The sequence below is a fragment of the Epargyreus clarus genome, unplaced genomic scaffold (genome assembly GCF_041222505.1).
Source record: "Epargyreus clarus isolate Ecla_fem2 unplaced genomic scaffold, WU_Ecla_fem_2.2 ptg000007l, whole genome shotgun sequence".
In the NCBI taxonomy this organism is placed as follows: Eukaryota; Metazoa; Arthropoda; class Insecta; order Lepidoptera; family Hesperiidae; genus Epargyreus; species Epargyreus clarus.
Genome location: NW_027332215.1, coordinates 23417287 through 23436277, shown reverse-complemented (window position 1 = coordinate 23436277; position 18991 = coordinate 23417287). Strand labels below are relative to the sequence as shown.

The 18991-nt window shown below is 34.7% G+C and overlaps 2 protein-coding genes across 3 annotated transcripts in view; one reads left to right on the top strand and one right to left on the bottom strand.

Annotated features, from left to right (window-relative positions):
- Window positions 1-18991, top strand: part of LOC140743701 (coiled-coil domain-containing protein AGAP005037) — a 275840-nt gene that overhangs the window by 194413 nt on the left and 62436 nt on the right. The window lies entirely within an intron of this gene.
- LOC140743703 (uncharacterized) overlaps window positions 1-18991 on the bottom strand; it is a 53139-nt gene that overhangs the window by 24105 nt on the left and 10043 nt on the right. Inside the window, exon 2 of the mRNA XM_073075198.1 lies at window positions 223-359. Within this exon, the coding sequence (XP_072931299.1) occupies window positions 223-356 (134 nt within the window). The 5' untranslated portion in view covers window positions 357-359. The remainder of the gene's footprint in view (window positions 1-222; window positions 360-18991) is intronic.

The following is an 18991-nucleotide window of genomic DNA, read 5'->3' as shown; positions in this document are numbered from 1 at the left end:
TATTTTAGGGGACGCGCAAAAAATCTTTTTAGTTTTCGTTGACCTATATTCATAAGGCAGATCAAATCCCCTTTACGCTTTTTCTGCGACCTGCGACCACTCGCTTCGTCCTACCGACAATCCGCAATTTTATAAGGTTGCTCATAGGTCAGTGCTTCAGAGAATTACAGCTCTCAATAAAAGAAAGGATGACGTTAAATCATAGTTTTGTTACTGACTTACCCTGCATCTAAAGATCGCTCCAAGGGCTTCTCATACGGGTGATACACTAGGGACGAGTCAGGGTGTATAGGCTGCCAGTCATCCTCCCGGGCAACAACTCCCCACAGGAGTCCGAAGAGCCACAGTATCCGCATTTCCTAAAACAAAATCTCAATATTAAATTGATATTATAAAACTAAGTGCTAACCGAGTTGTGTTAGTTCTGGCTCACAAGCACGCACAAGCGTGTAATCATTTTCCGAAGCCTGTGTGCTTCTTAAAATTTTATTATTATATATTTAACATTGAAGGAAAACATAATTAAATGTATGTGCCTAAGAATTCAATAAAAATGGTTTTCAAATGTTTTAAACTATCAGTCTACATTTAGTCAGCGTGATGGACTATTGTTTAAAGTTGCCTAAACCTTTCTCACTCCAAAAGAAGACCGTGACCAACAGTAAAATTGAAACATTCTAATATTTAGAAACTTAAAAAATGATGACGATGATTCTGAACATAAACTTTATTTGGGTGAACACAACAGTCATGTGGCAGCAGTGGTGTAAGAGAGACATAGTTATTGGAGGTGTTTCAAACTAATCCTCAGGGGTGATAACGTATCTGTGCCCAATCCTAGGCAGGACTCTTATCTTATTTGGGGTTGATTAGACATCCATGGATGGCAGTAGCCTCTAAACATCAACTGCTATTTACTATCTATATATAAGAAAAATGTTCAGTATATTCTAAAAATATATATACATATATTTTCTAATTTCATCCTGTTCGTGATTGACGGCAAAGCTCACTAAACCGTGTTTGAGTAAACATGGCTTTCAATTTACGACCTAACAGACTGTATGCACTACATGCACAGGTATTGAAGGCTATTTACATTTCCTAGTATCGAAAATGAGAGCAAAAATGAATAAAACTCATCTAAATATTAACAAAATATTTTATTTGCTTTTGCTCGTATTTATATATAAATCCTTGTTGACTTTGTATAAATAATAATTTTTGATGCTTGCGTTCAATGTATTTGATGTTCCAAATTCTGTATTTATAATATAGTCAAATTTTCATTTATTTTTCCAGGTATGCTAAATAAAATAGTTAGGATACATCTGAAATGGCAATATAGGCAATAAATAACGTGCTTTAGTTTTTAATTACTCTTTCATTCGTTACTGCCCCACTGCTGGGCATGATTCTCGTTTCAGTTTGAGAGGATTTAGGCAATAGTGCCGAATGATGGACATACCTTTGAGATTTTTTAAAAGTTTGATAATCAACTTCTAATACGTACACTTATAAGTTCGAAAAATCAGATATACGTCGTCTATATAATCGTCTGGGAAATGAACTTCAGACTCTAAGCTTGAGAAGTGAAATTTCAAACCACTCGAATATCATTGCTCTACGAATAAAGAATATATAAAGTTAAATGAAATTTCTTAAAAAGACTTCCACCGCATCGCGAAATGAAAGCCAAAAATCGGCCAACAATTTCTAATTATAAGATTTTTTTTTCACAATTATGGTATATGCAATCAAGCATAAAGCCAGACACTTTAAATTATTTCGCTACATTTTGTGTGAACGCATTCAGTATTAGGAAATATAGACTTTAAAGCAGAGCCAGATACTTCAGTTTTATTTATATGTATGTCTCCATATATGGTATATCGGTATGAAATCGACTTGAACCGAAAAACGAATTATATCAACGTCAACAATAGGAGCAAAGTTCAAACGTCGTCATTCGCGTTGCGTCGTAAGGTCCACGACGTCCTGATACGGAGACCATTAGATACAACGTAATGTATGAAATATTAAACGAGCCACGAGAAATGGCTTCGCCTTGCCACTGGAGTTCACGCGTAATTATTTCCACGGCACCATACTGCTCTGATTTATTAAGCAGTGCAACAGGATCTGCGTGGTTTATAGTTAACGTGCAGAGGCAATTATTCAACGTACCGTTAGCGAGATAAGTTAGTGTTGTCGCACTGATGGCCGTATCCTATCAAAATGAGAAAGGCCACAGTTCAACTGATGGTAAACTTCATACACTATTGATTTGTTTTGTTAGTTTCAACTTTCAAGTAGTTTCTTTTATATTTTTCGGCACCGACTAAATATGGGTTAATGAATGTCTTATACCGGACAGCCTATGTGAATCGTGGTCACGGCGAAACAACTGTGTCGTAATATTATCAATTCATTATTGCTGCTCCATTGGGCACGGATCTCTTCTCAGAATGAGAAGGATTAGGTCACAGTGCACCGCGCTGGCCAAATACGAATTGGTAGACTGCACATAACCTTGAGATCTTTTCTCACGATACTTTCATTCACCGTTCCTGGGATCGAATCACGGAGCCCTTCATTAAGAGGCCGCGTTTCAATATAGGATTTCAATTCATATTTTATAGTTTGCCTGATGAAACGTGAAAAGGATTTACACCCCTTATTCAAGTCGGCTTCCGACGGACAAGAGTTGTGACGCTGTAAACCTGGACTTAGCTTTACACTAACCCAAGAGGCACATCCAAAAAATAAAACTGCGTTCTCTCATTATTGTAACCCAAATGTAACTTTTAAATTAACTAATTATAATATCTAAATTCCGCTATAATATGTCTTTATTCTCGTCCAATAATGACCGGTTGTCTCGTTAGGCATCGGATCGGCTTCTGACATGCTCTTTGATACCAGATCGCCTATTAATTTGCTACAGTCGATGTGAGTAATGAGATGTGATCGAAATTGCGTTGCCTTCGTTTTGAGTAATATTTGCTCTGGTCCTGGGAGGCCTCGAAATGTCTATAAATTACATTGTAGACATTTGTGAAAGATTGTAAAATTAGATTAAGTTTTTAGACTGGAGGCATCATTCACCGTTCCATCGTTTAACATATCCGTCCTGGACCTCCGATGAGCTAAGTCCGCCACTGGTTGACAGAGTTACCGGATGTGAAATGGAATCAGTTTTGAATCAGTTCTCTTTATTTACCTGACCAACGAAGGGAAAAAATATCAAGCGTATATATTTTTCATTTTGCAGCACGCTTTACTGCCCAAACGGCTTAAATGATTTTCACATATGAAATGTTGTATTTGCCGAAATAGTGTGAGTAATAATTGAAAGAGCATATAGGCTTTATTTCCCTTTTCAGTTAAATATGTTTAAGCAGTCGGGTTTTTGTTTTTAAAATAATTGTAATTTCTTTTATTGCTTGTATTTATGTATGTTGATACTTTATATAATTATGTGTGATAATACATAATTATGCATGGCTCGCCAATGTAAATTGCAATGTTGCAAATTTAAAGCAACATTTGTCATAAGAGAGGAAAAATGACAAGAATGTTTCCGTAAATTAAATTTCATCGTGTGGTTATCGAAATTTCTCACATTGGCGTAGAGCAATACAACTTCAATATTGCAAGGTGGAAGTCGATATGAAGCATATCTGGAACATAACTTCCGTGAAGACTCCTTTGTCGTGTTTTATGCGGAAATTTTATAAACGACTATTCGGGCTTATCGAATCCGTTCAAATATCGAGTGTTTGTCTTGAATTTTTTGTTTCTTTTGTCAAACCATTCTACTGGTCAGGTCTCCTCTCACATTGAGAGAGTTTAGGTCTTAGTTAACTGCCAGCTTCCCTGCTTCGAATTAGCCCTGCTTAGAATTTCCCTGCTTCACATACCCTTAAGAATGTTTTTCAAGAACCCTGAGGCTTGCACGTTTTCTCATAATAGTTTTCCTTTAAATATAAGCCAGTTATAATTATTTTTAATAAGCACATTGAAATGAAAAATCAGAATTTATCGCCTAGGATTTAAACCTCAGATTCCCCGACTGAGAGGTAGCTTCTAACCACTAGGTCATATGCTGGCTTTTATGTAAGTCCTTGTAAGTCCATAATGGGTGACAGCTAAACCTGTGGTCGATATGAATAGGCGGATACGTATTAATATGGAGGTAAAAGCGATAGGTACATGTAAGAAATGCATCCGCAAGTTTCTAGTCGCCTCGCCTCACTGACCGCGAACGATCTCACTAATGCTATGCAATAAATATCGAAGCCTGCCGCGAGAATTACATTGTATACATTTACATATTATTATGTATGCAGCTTTGTTCCTTGCGCGTTATTAAACCAGTTTATTATAATTTAGTGTTTCACTTTTAATGGATTTTTATTATCATACTGGAAAATAAAACGCGGGTGGATGAACGCTGTAAATGCTGCAATGTTCTTATTTAAACGGTGGTAAGGCGGACGCTTACGTCGGATAATCTAAGTTAGACTTGGCACGCGCTACGATTATACGCACGCGTTTGACCGTATGTCTGAAACCCCAAAAAATATAGCTAAGCCTTTAGTAAGAGATTCCGCTCTTCTCTGTGTCTAGTTGGCTTAGCACGCATTGCGATTAAACGCAAGCGGATTAAAAATAGTTGAAAATGCAAAAACACACAACTTTCTGGCGAACAGCATGTGTTGTGGCGTTAGTTTTATTACTCGCCCATCGAGATCGACAGAAATACCGAATTCGGTTAAACGCAATGCGTGCACCACCATACTATTACTATTGGATACAAAAAAACCGCTTGACAAGCCGCGATCAAAATGTAACAATTTACCTTTCTTAACTCAATCACTGAAAAAAGTTCCTAGTGCATGCACTTGTATAGAAAGAATATAAAATGAATAGAAAATGTGTTAAATTTTCTTGCGGTTTTTAGACTCGGGGTTAAATTAATCGTAGTGCGCGCTAAGCCAAACACCTACTATGGAAACCTACCCAATCGAATTAAATAAAGATTTTTTAAACTTGACTTTTGATATAACCAAGTGACGGCTGTCACTGCTTAGAGTCAGATGGACTACGTGCACATTTGTTACTTCAATATAAAATTGATGATTAGGTACTGTTTTTCAAAACGTAATCCCATATTTTATTATTTGGTTATACAAACATTAAGTTTTTGGCTTTGAGTTACGTTAATTTAACACATATCAACTAGAGACTGATATCTACATTATCTCAGTACAGGGAGCAGTCAGTAATAACCGTTTTCATAACAACTTACAGAAGCAATTACAACTTTAATTTGTGCAACGTACCAATCTAACTTACCATTGACGGAGTACTTAGAGAAACCGCATGTTCTCTTAACGTTCCAATTATGTTAGTGATGTACCGAGATTTATATGATTTCATATTTAACATTTAACATTAACATATCTGTTACATGTTTCAATGTAACTAGTTCTGTTGGGTGAGAAGATAACCATTGTGAAATTGATCTGAGATATTTGCAAACTGACTCTACCATGATAGACAGAGGAACCAAAGGGGAAATAATGAAATACATAGTATATTTCATTCATATCGATCGTTCTAAAACCACTTGCAATAATATTTAGATTAAACATACATATCAATGTGAATGAGATTATAGCTCATATCCTTTACTGTTTTTAAAATGTTGAAAGTGTTTTATAGATATAAGATTTATCAACATTTAAGTAGCAAACTAGCATTAGCATTCAACTTCACTCTATCTAATAGCAAACAGCCGCAGTCACCCACAGACACATGAAATTACCTCTAAGTAGATGAACTCCTACCTGATTTTGGTCACGCATGTGTTGTTACTTAGAAGGTTAAAATTATTGTTTTAAATCCAAAGAGATAAATAAAGGAGATATTCCAAAGTTCTAAGGGACTTGGACTTATAACATGTACGTAACAGGGTAAAAGGGAGATGAACTCCTAAAACTATTATTAAAACTTTTTCGAAAATGTATTGTATATTTTGTGCACAAGATTTATCTTTAAAATGTTTGACGAAACAGTGAATTGTTATTATCACGTGTAATCAGATTGTTTTGGTTGTGCGGAGCGATCTAGGAAAAAATGGCATTTTTTTTATTTTTTCCTGAAATTAAGATACATTTTGTCCTTTTTCTGGTAAATGTACAAGTTATAGTCCAAATTGAAACATCCCCTTTGTGTCTCGTTTAACGTCACAGTGTCAGTGTTACAATAGTTCACGGTAACTAAGCTACTGGCGGGCGCCGCCACTTGCAAAATTAAAATGTCAATAGAATGGAACAAGTGGGACTTGTTTGTATCAGGCATCTTATCTTCTCGGACAAAGTGTCCAACGGTATACAAATTACGTTAGAAAATTCTATAAAGTAGCAAAATGTTTGTGTTGGTTCTCAACTTTACTATTTTCTTCGTTCCGTCAAGTTTGTATTCAACATGGGCGGAGCAAATAGCGTGCCTACGGAGAATTGTATTGATTATATTTTCGCGCCTTACAAATTTATTCAGCTTAAAGCCGAGTTTAGAAGGTATATAGATATAGATTTAGGATTATCGCGTTAATTTTACTCGCCGCCTACATCTCATTAGAGCCACATTTTCCGCAAATAGGTAGTTAGTTATTTAGTCATATTTTAGGAGATCCGAATTATGAACAACTAGTTTTTGCCCGCGGCTTCGCCCGCGTTTAAAAGAAAATAATATAACATACATACAGAAAATAATATACATAAAACTGAAAATTTGTACCTTCAACTTTCTTTAAGATCAGAAGGAACTTGATCAAATGCATAGTTTACGATTCAATTCTTACTAAAATCGGTTAAAATAATCGATGTTTTGGGTAGAAAAAATAGATTCTCCGATTAATCGTTATTAGATCGCCATCCCTAGTTCCCGTGGGATTTCCGGGATAAAAACTATCCTATGTCCTTTCTCGGATCTCAGACTATCTTTGTACAAAATTTCATTAAAATCGGTTCATTGGTTTAGGCGTGAAGAAGAGACAACCAGACAGACAGACAGAGTTACTTTCGGATTTATAATATTAGGAGGAAGTAGAATTTTTACCGACCCGATATTTTTAGTCTACCCACATGAGATATATTTTTAACAACTAACTTTGATATAAAATAATTTTCATCCATTAAACCAATTAGTAGAGGTCGTTGCTAATTCGGATTTTATTATTAGAAATTGATAGTTGTTGTATTAAATTAAATTAATTAATTTAATATACTCGTACCTATTTTGACGGTCCATACGTCGTACGTGTTCTCTTACATGTTATCAAAGATAACAAAACATTAAATGTAAACATTTATAATTGTAGGTACATACTATTATTTTAGAGCGATTTGAATATTAATTACACTGTACTGAGAACCTCACTTTTTGACATGTCGCTTTATATGTGCTGACCGTCGACAGTGAAATAGATGAAGTAATAATACATTTTAATTGCAATGCATTTGTGAAATGAGCTCTGGTTAATACACTCGGGTACCACAAGCCGAATCAATGCGAGCTCGTTTTAAGCGTACGTTAGTTGTAATTACATCCCGTTTAACAGTAATTAACTGGCAAGCTTCCCTTTCCGACCAAAATTTTCAGACATGACGACGCATGAAACTGAAATCCAATATTATGGTTGATAAAATAGTAACTCGAGACCTGCCAAAATTAACAATATTTAACGATGAAGCTATGCTCGGTTCAATCAATTTACATGTTGCAATACACTAATTATTTGGTAAGGCTGGTCTGTGGCTTATGCAGGTACATTTTTGTAATTACATAAATAAATAAAATTAATTGTCTGTTTGTAGTGTCCAGATAACACATAACTTACTGCATATGAAAGTATATACGGTAGGTACTTATAATAAAAAAATAAAACACCGCCACACCTATTACCGCCTCAAAACAGCGGCGTCAAGTGTTGCTGTGTTCTGGTTTGAAGGGTGTGATAAGGGAGATATACTTTTCCGAGGCGTTTCAGCTTAGTCCTCAGGGGTAGCGGCGCATCAGAGGCCGACCTGAGGTAGGAATATATAATCCTATCTGGGGTTGATTACAGATGTCGCTGGGCAGCAGTAGTCACTTACCATCAGGTGGGCTGCATGATCGTCTGTTAGTCCCATATTATAAAAAAAAAACTCAATGTTTATATACGAGTATATCAAAGTACGCTTTACTTTGATATATCACTGATTGTTAGAGAGGCACGGAAGCGCATCGATTCCTCTCACAATTAATAATCCACGATAAATGTTGTCAATCTTAATCTACTCGACTTCTATGAGGCATTATGCATTGTACTGTCATCTAAATTATAGTGAAAGCAACGCAAGGCAACTTAGTGATTAAGTGCAGTTTATAAATAGGAAGTAAATTGTGGATAGCAAAATGTTAGCTTAATATGTAACGTGAATAATATAGCAACTTGTCTTCTCATAATAAGATTACGATGATGGGCGTTTATAAATTATATAGAAATGTCATTTGGGAAATATACAATAATATTCATGCTCGTTTTTTAACACACATTCAATTATGTAAAAAATATGTGGTTTAAATTTATTAAGAGTAAAATCAAATGATGTAGGTAAGTCATATTGATCGTCTTTTATTTGTATTTTTCGACTGATGAAATTACATTCCACTTGTTGGTTGGTAAAAATTACCGCCCAAAGACAAATCTAATAAATCCCAAATTGGATAGGATCCGTATTACCAATTGTTTAACAGTTGTTTTTTTGTGACCGTAATAAAAATATTTGAGGCGATACATAAAAAAACAAAAACTTAGTTTTGTACAAATTTATATGTACATAAGCAGAGGTTGTTATCAGCACCGGCTTATATAATATTATATTGTGTGCGTGTTCCTTAGGCTTTAACACGTCCCCAATTTCATGAGTACGTAAGCCTATATTGTGCGATAATTGAAAGCACATTCACAAAGACATCATCCGACAGTTTACGCAAATTCTGATTAATTGGATTAACTCCAAAGAGCAGCTGATGTCATTGCTTCGGTTACTAGAGCGTCAATTTAATACTAGGTAAGTAAATAAATTACTAATTTTAGTTATTAGTAGTTTAGGATTTGTAAATACAAAATAAATGGTCGCTTAAGTATCTTTTAACTCAGGTACATTCCAAGATTTATATCTTAAAAATATACACATACACATATTTCATAATCATATTTTCACCAACGCCAGTGACATACTTTCTCATATCTATAATATCAGTAATTTACTGTAACTTTTTTAAATAATATAAGCAAAGATATTAAAAGTACTTATGCATAATTATATACTCGTAGAGTGCCAGTTGCCTTCATCCGGAACTAATACCGTTAACTTGTCTTTGTCTACATTATTGTTAGTGGTTATGCTTTCTAACCTGGAATCGGTAATTTAGAATACTGCAAGTATTCTTTATGATTGGTTTGGCCGTCATACAATTTGCACACAATTATGCGTACATGCTCGTGGTTAACTAAAGATTTGCATGTAAATTAAGTGTGAATTTTTTATCAAATTTAACACGTTCATTTTTAAGTCTTTAATGGTACTTGATTGAGTATGCTCTATTCCGACTGTTGTGGGACGATCCATGCCCATCGGATACCATTTACCTACAGAGTTACATACATATATAGATATATATAATACATAATATACATGTACATGATAAACGAGTAATAATATAAGATTAGATACTCTATCTTTTTCAATACAAATTTATTATAGAACGACATATGTTGACATATTTTATTACACAATCACACTCACTATGTTCCAACTTAATACTCAAAAATAGCAACGCATCTGTAACCAATCTCGAATTGAACTTGAAATACAGCGCGCCAAAAATATCTAGTAAAGATTACTCGCTCCTAACAAGAAAATGTAACCTTTTGACAATTATGACTGTCAATTATTTTCGTGTTTGAAAAATATTAAAAAAAAATGTTATTTTTAGATCATTTACGAATGAAACTATATTTCTTTGCACTTTTTTTCGATTTCGTGTCTTAACTGCGCATGTCGGCATTATTCCGCGTAAATTACACCATGACAATCATTAAACGGCTGACAGAATTGTCAGCTGTTTAAGTCATTTAATTGCTTCCTTCAATTACAAGGCGGTGAGGTATCTATACTTATCTATGAGCCTCCATTGAAATATTTTAATCCAAAAATACGATTTTATAAAGTGTTGGATAAAAACGCAAATAGTTTAGCATTTCATCGCGTACGAAATGCATTCGCTCTAGTGGACCGCAGGTTTTAAAATGTTCATTTCGTGTTCAAATATATTTACCAGCATGTAAATAGTTTCGCAATTAAAACCTGTTGAGCGTCTAATTAATTAATCGTATACTGAACTCATTTACGATAAAATGTAGAGATCTTATAGTCCTGTTTATACATAACACATTATGAATAGGTACTTGATTATTTACGCGCGAGAGAAGTCCGAGTTTACTTCTCGCATTATTAACTGTATTACTTAATGAACGAGTTTACTGGATTAAATTCATGATCCTTATCGTTAGAGCCGAATAACAAAGATCATATTGTGAAGAGTAGTAAACTTGTAGCAAGCAGTGATAGTGACCAAACCTCGGCCTTTCAATCGAATCAGATTCAAATGTCTGATTTTTGAAAGATATGTGCGTATTAGAAATGAATTCTCATTTGCTGTAATGGTAGAGGAATATAATATCGCAAGGAAACCTATACATCTTCGAGAAAAAAAGTTTTCAAAGGTGTGTATCGTCTTACCAATTAGCACTTGCCCAGCGCGATGGACTACGGCTTAAACTTCTCACTCCGAGAGCAAACCCGGTTTTTCATTCTATTCTATTTAATGTAGGTATATAGAATAGATTTATAGTGAATCCAACTAGTCTAAACACGACGAGGTCATCTTGTTTAGTTAAAGTGTTTCTATAGTCGGCATCCGTTTTTACCTTTTTATTTTGTGATCCAGTTGAACATCAACTCAATAACATAAAATAATTCGTAAGTAATAATATTATAATTAATAATATCGTAAACTGACGGTGATGGCGTTTGTTGACTTTTCTAACGCTTTTAACACAGTCGACCACGATATTCTCCTAGCTATTCTTACTCACTTACAGTTACAACCAAGAAGATATGAAGAAAACCCTCTGGTTTTCTTCATATCTTCTTGGTTCTCTTCATATCTTCGGGGGCGCCAGCAGTCCATCCGTAGGGGTAATTCCTCCTCGCACTGGGCTTATTTAGATGCTGGCGTCCCGCAAGGCGGTATTCTCTCTCGTTTATTATTTTCTCTATTTATTGACTCCATCACTTCTTTTATCAACTGTTCGTATCATCTGTATGCGGATGATTTACGAACGAACTGTATGCTCAAGCCGATGTTGACAGTCTGCACAGTGCAATAGGTAAAATAAACACTAATTTGATTGCTCTCCGAAGTTGGTCTATGCGCTATGGGGTATCGGTCAACCCTGCCAAATGTCAAGCTATCGTGATAGGAAGCTCTAGACTGTTGACTAGGGTTGACCGGAGTTCTTTACCAGCAATAATTTATGACGGCACGCAAATTCCAATTTCAAAAACATTTTCAAAATCCGAAATTCTTTTACGAGCTTATTTTTTTACAATATAGGAGAGTACCTGATTGTAAATGGCTACTGCAGCCCATGGACATCTGTGATCAACTTCAGATAAGATTAGATAATACTATTTAATACTGTTGTTATTAGGCAGAAATAGCTAACTAGGGTTCAATCATCTTCAAACCCACATTTAGAATTTATAAAACACAAATCATCCGTCTCTTTTATACGAATTCAAAGACCGTTGATTTTCTTTGGAACCCCCCCTGTCCTCGGTTAGTAATTGCCTACAACAACACTTTGCGAAACAATAATCTAAAGGCACCATCAGATTTGTTTCAGTTCATTAATTCCACATGAGTAAATAATAATTAAACACTTTAGTGATATTTTATTATTTAGATACTCGTAGAATGACACGATTAGTTAAATTTTATCATACATACATTAAACAAAACATTGTGACTACCGCGCGTATGAAAATTGTGTTGTGAGTTTCGCAGTTTAAAGCATACCAGTACTATGGCCCCATCAAAGCGCTTTACAAAGGAGTCAAACGTGAAAACACTCTTCAAAGTATTGACTTTACATTGACACGTCCTCCCGTTTGGAAATCACAAAGCCGGCGTTTAGGTTTCCCTTTGCTAGAATCAGTACTATACAGGGTTAATATTTCAAGTAGACCTAGATGCGGAAATCCGAAACTACTCGTATATGAAATAGCGAAAAATGCTGAGAGAAGTTAAGAGTTACAGTTAATTGATAAAACTTATCATAATCTGCATCATTACTTTTCTTCATGGAGTCAATAATACAAGTGATAATGATAAGTCGTGAAATGTATGTGAAACGTCAGGCAATCTAAAATGACGTCAGACTAAACCCCGGTTGAAAGTTTTAAAATCAATTTTGTGTTTCTAAATCTTAACAACGTCAACTCTATTGCCCTACGTATTCATGCTTTATACGTATTTATTACGTATTCTATGTATTCTCTTTGCTTTGAACATACTTTGTTCAGACGTTCACGACCTCAGAAAAGTGTCTTGGGTGGTAAATCGGCACGTAACGATAATAGTGATGGATTCGTGGTAGCTTTTAACACAGTTCGCCATGAAAACAGCCGGTTAAAATCCAGCAAATCTACAACCACTCTAACTGGATCACGGAACGGCAAGCGTCCATCAAATGGATTAGCATGTTAGCATTCGATCAAAGTGCACTCTAGTTATGGATGAATGGTTATGGATGCTGTAATCTCCATTGTAATATAAATGGTGTGGACGCTCAAGCGCTCTATGATAGATACTTTAATCTCGTGTGAGCATATTTGCTCATGAAGAATTTCCTTTAGATTTCAGTTTGGTAATCATGATTTTATTTTGTTTTGGATCTGCAAAAAGATCTTTTTCTAAGTTTTACGGACACTCCGGGCAAAGGTCCCTACTATATCTGTTAATTTCCACTCAATGTAAAGGTATTATGAGATTGAGAGATGAGATACTGATTAATGGGCATCAAACGCCTTTGTGGAGTTTATGGAAAGCGAAATTGTTTTCTCACTCTTCCTTTTCCCTTTTTCTCCATTGAATAAGGTGACAATATTTTTAATACGCTTCGTACTGCCTAAGATTCTAACATTGGTCTCAAAGAGTTGAATGGTTTAATTACGTTGACAAGCAATAATGGATAGTGAAAAGGGATCAGATGTTATAGTAGTTTTATGATTAGAATGTTTTTTTTTTTTTTTTTTTGTATATTCAGCTCTCACTGCATATCTAAGCAACCGACTTTCATAAAATGTATTAATCCACAATGCTTTCGACATGTACACAGGTCTACACACGGCATAGGTCTACATAAAAACAGAAAACGAATAGATGAAAGCACCACAAGTGTAGTTAGATATTTATAATTTAAATACGTATGGTAACCATATCGTATCGAGTCCATTGAGCCTAATGAAATTATGAATATGACATACTATTACATACGCTAGTTTGTTCTGAGACTGGAACCACGCTTTGGACGCTGAATCAGTCGGGTACTTATTGATCTTCATATCTCAAATAATCTTGGCATAATAAACTTCAAAGTCACTTGCAACATATAAAAACAAAACATTTGACGTCGATCACAATATACCTAAATAAACATGAACCGGCCCCGTTCGCAATTTAGTGAGGCCTACGCAAGAAGTCAACGGTGCGAATGATCTATTTATTGACGGTTCTGCGTCTATCCGACACGCCCCGAACTGGAGCATGTCTGCCAATTGCGATTTTTTCGTTTACGTAAACCTTCGTCATCAGACGCTTTTTTTGTCACACCGCATATCGAGCAAAGCTACTACCTGAGAATGAGAAGGGATAAGCCCTTCACATTCTGAGGTATTGTGCTGTTGTGTATTGTGTCAACAATAACATAATAATGGCCAAGTACTTGTTAGTATACTTCGCACACCTTTGAAATTTTCTTATTCAGAACGTATCTATTTATTCCTTTACTTTCAAATTCACTCTTCAAAAAGTTTGAGGTTCGTGTCTGAGATTTTAACCCCGGTTCCCCAGAGCTAAAGGTAATCAAATCACAATACTATCAAAGATTTGATTTATTGGTGCAATATATACCAATAAATATAATGATAATTATATATTTATTATATTGGGTTGTTCGAAAAGTAATTTCGTTTTTTCCCAATAGAGGATTTAATTGTATTTTTTCACAGCTAACTTCACACTAAGTCGCATTGTCATTATATGTTTTTACAGCTGATATAGCAAGGCTTGTGTGTGAATAAGTTCAATTGATTTTATGCAATCGTTTTTGGTGGGTGCCCTTTTAAATATGGAGAGGAAAAGGTAAAAATACTGTTCAAGTGAGAAAAAAATTAACTAATGGGTATGGAGAAGATGTATTGTCCGTACGCCAGTGGCAGAGCTGGTTTACAAAATTTAGATCCGGCAATTTTGAAGTAGAAGATGCACCCCGTTCTGGTAGGCCGATTAAGGTTGATAAAGGCATTAGTTAATGCAAACCGGCCAATAACAATACGTGAGATCGGCCAGAGTTTAGATTTATAGAAATAAACCGTTTATGACCACTTTAAAGGCCTGGATTTAAGCTTGAAGTTCGATATATGAGTCCCCTGATTTCTCACGATGAAAAATTTGTGTCATCGCGTTGTCGTCTATGATCTGCTCCCGAAACGTCACGAAAATGATCCATTCTTGAAGCGAATAAGTTACTCTACCACACCTACCATATTCTCCAGATCTGGTGCCTTCAGATTATTATTTTTTCCGATCACTGCAATATTTTTTGGACAGTAAAACCTTTACTTGAAATAAAGAGGTCAAAAATCACCTGCAACAGTTTTTTGCAAGAATCGACCAAACAAAATAAGAACGTGGAATCACGCTCCTACCAGAGAGATGGCTTAAGGTGTTGGGCCAAAATGGTCAATATGTAATTTTATAAAATATTTATTCATTATACGAAAATTGTCTTTCATTTTCACAAAAATAAATGAAATGACTTTCCGAACAACCCAATATAATGAATTTAGATTGAACTATAGATTAATGAATATTTAATTATTTATGAATATTTATAATTACGATTAATAATGAAAATTTCTACATACATTGGCATGTCATTGTGAAGGTCATTTGGTATTTATCATCCTGTTGAAACATTTAACCCATTTTATTCAAAGGAAGGGTAATTAAATAAGTCATTGTTAAAAACATTTGCAAGCAACTAATTAAAAACATGGAACGGTAAATATACAAAAGTTTTACCGCAGCGCAGTTCTGGAAATAAACGTTCTTGTAAGAGTTCGTAAAGAACACTTAATTAAGCAAAAAAATCACACAAACCGACAGCATCCTGAACTTTTATGTTTCGAAAATAATTGTAATACGCTTTGAAGTTACTCTAATGAAGTTAATGTTGGAATATTTTTCCGAGCTCTCGCTTACCTTAGACTATTAAAACAATTATCGCTCCGTAAGTGAATCTTCAGGTTATAAAATATAAGAATATTATTATAAAGAATTTGACGATGAATATTTATTATAAAAAGTAGTATACTTTTCGTTAGCTGCTAAAGTATTCTAGTGTTGTAAGGTTTATAATAAAGGTACACATAAATAACCCAAATTAAGTTTTAAAGTAAGTAAACATCCTTTTTTTGGTAATCGGTACGAAAAAAAAACAAAAGACGAGTCCATTATTGGGTCTTATCCATTCGCGACTTTTTTCCGAGACTAATGGACCAAATGATCAATTTGGTACTCATATGCTTTTCCGCGACCCAAACTATGACGTAAACGTTTACACGATGAATAACACACTCGTATGAATTATTAATCGTATACATTGAGAATTAATGTTTTATTCGCCTTACATTTAATGACGTATGCTTACGCATAATGTTTGAGTTTATATTTATGTATAACGTTTTTATTTTTGTAAGGGGATGTATTAAAAAAAGAAGAATTTGGTTAGGTATTAGGAACACGCTGTTTACGCCGTTATCCAACGAAATATATTGAGCGCCGACTTCAGAAATATGTACTAAACCAACATTTATATCTATTTTTTTAGTGTGTTATTTTTTATGTTATGTAACATACTCTAAAAATTTAAAGTGCCTACCTCTTATGGTTCAGGAGATAGAACCTAGAAATAGACTGACATACAGACAGACAGTGTTTAAGGAAGATATTAAAACAGTAATAGGTATACAATGAATACCTTTGCTCAAAAACGGTCACCGTTTACGTTTAAAATTAAATGTTGTAACGGTTGACTGTTAATACGCTTTTTCTTTGGAACTCATACTGTAAATACTTTAGTTTGGTTACGGTTCACGGGGGCGCTATATGGGCGTAAATGTAAACGGTGACTGTTTTCGAGCAAACGTAATAACTCAACTAAGTGTGAAGTAATCGGGTAAAAAAATTGGGAATTAACTAGATAAAAACAATTGAAATGGAATATATTGAAATTTACATGTTAACTATGGCCGCTAGAAGGTGATACGTATCTATAATAATCACAATCAAGTCGTGTGTTTGCGCTTCGATTATATGTACGTTTAGTATGCAGATGACCAATTATGTAGATACATTTGCAATTTAACGCCCTTAGGCTTACAAGGTATCGGGGTTATTCTACAAAGGCAGCAACTATGCATGCAACTGTATTTATATATTCGTAATTTTTCAGTAATTTTCATTAATTGCAGTTAATACGTAAGTTGTTAATTGAATTGAAACCAGAAATTGAATGTGTTTTAAAAAAAAAATCCATCTTCTTAACATATGTAAACCACATTTCGCCGTGTCCACATGGTTGTCTCAAAAACCACTCAATTTCAATTAAATTTCGTGTATAACTTTGCGCGTGGTTTGCGCTCGTCAAGATTTTATTGATGCCCAAAAAAAACGCTATATGCTTAGGGCAAAGTAAACACATTTTAGTTAAACGGTGTTAAATGATTTTTTAAAACCAATCTTAATTTTAGAAATCAATTATCGACATGAATTTCACAATAAATAAAAAGTATTTCATCCCCTCGTATCTAAAATGCGACATTCTTTAAAAAAATCTCTACTTTACTTTATTAAAATGCAAAAACTTTATCGCCATTTTAAACACGCACGTGACTTGAAATCTTTTATTAGACTCGTAACGAACGGAAGAATATGCAAGATCGGTCTCAATCGGTGCTCGTGTGAACATTAAGTGAAATTATACCGTTCACGTAACACACTTCCGGCTATCGAATGTCGGTATTCAGCGCAATGACAACTCTAATGACTGATAAGAACTACGGCATATTATTTCTTTCTGTGTGAATACACAATTCCGTCCATTGTGAAGGTATAAAGAAATTAAAACACTGAAAAGGGAATTTGTATGGGAATTTGCGTTCCTTAGTTACGAGTTTTGTTAAAATAATTTTATTTTAAATATATTTTTTAAAGAGCTGAGTAAAATTTTAGATGCCCTTGAACTTTCGAATTCATTGGCCTACTTTATTTTTAAATGTAATTGTATTATTTACGAGTAGGAGTAAATACCTGAAATATAACATTTAAGATTGAGATAACATGCAGTAATATATTTTATAAAGCAAAACAAAGAGATTAAATAGAGCTGACATTGTCATGATTTTTAAATAAAACGTATCCCGCATTACACTAACCCCATCTCGGATTAATTGACATTTGGTATATATTTCAGAACAGCTTATTACCAATTGGTAACTCTTGGATGACACTTTTCCTCCCATGTCGGATCTATTGCTCGCATATTGTTAAATGACATTAAACCAAATTTTCTTAACATGATTATCTAATAATCATCAAGTAACGGTTAAACTAATCGTTGTGTGGCACGTGCATCGCTTTCGACCGACCACACTCGTTTCACTATGTGCATGTTACTTCTAACAGATTGCCGCCGCTAGCCACAATCTAACTGATTTTGCGAACCTAATAACTGGACATGTGATTATGTGGTATGAAAGAAAATGACTTATTGAATCTAGACTATGAAGGTGGTAGAACCCTTTGTGGTTCGACTCCGGCGGCACCACCGCCACACCTATTTCTACCTAATAACTGCAGTGTTAGGTGCTGCTGTGTTCCGGTTTGAAGGGTCTGGTAAGGGAGAAAAACTTTTCCGAGGCATTCCAGCTTAGTCCTTAGGGGTAGCGGTGCATCTGTGGCCGACCTCAGGTAGGAATATCTAATCCTATCTGGGGTTTATTACAGATGTCCATGGGCGGCAGTAGCCACTTACCATCAGGTGGACTGCATGCTCGTCTGCTACTCTTATATTATAAAAAAAAAAAAATACTACTGTTTGCAGCGTCAAATTCTTGCATTTCGATGGAACGATGTGAATGCCGTCTGTGTGTGAGTTAAACATGAGGCGACTATCTTAGTTCTCAGGAGTACCAACGCCTTAGATAGAAGCCTTCTTTAACATGAAACTGATTACATATGTCCATGGGATGCAGTCTCCTCTTACCATCTGATGCATACCTACTCATTCTTTTCAACTTCAATTTTGTAAATTATCCTAATAAAGAACTAACTATATCAAATAATCAACGCCAATCAGCTAAAGTAAATATTGAAACAAATACCGCACTTTTCAAAAACGTGATGTATTCCAAAACGTTACACGAAAAATAAAAATATTATTTGAACAGCTTTCGGATCGCTCTGGTAAAAAATAGTATTGTTTGCATTTTATCTTTCAATACGATCTGTTAAAAGCTGTATC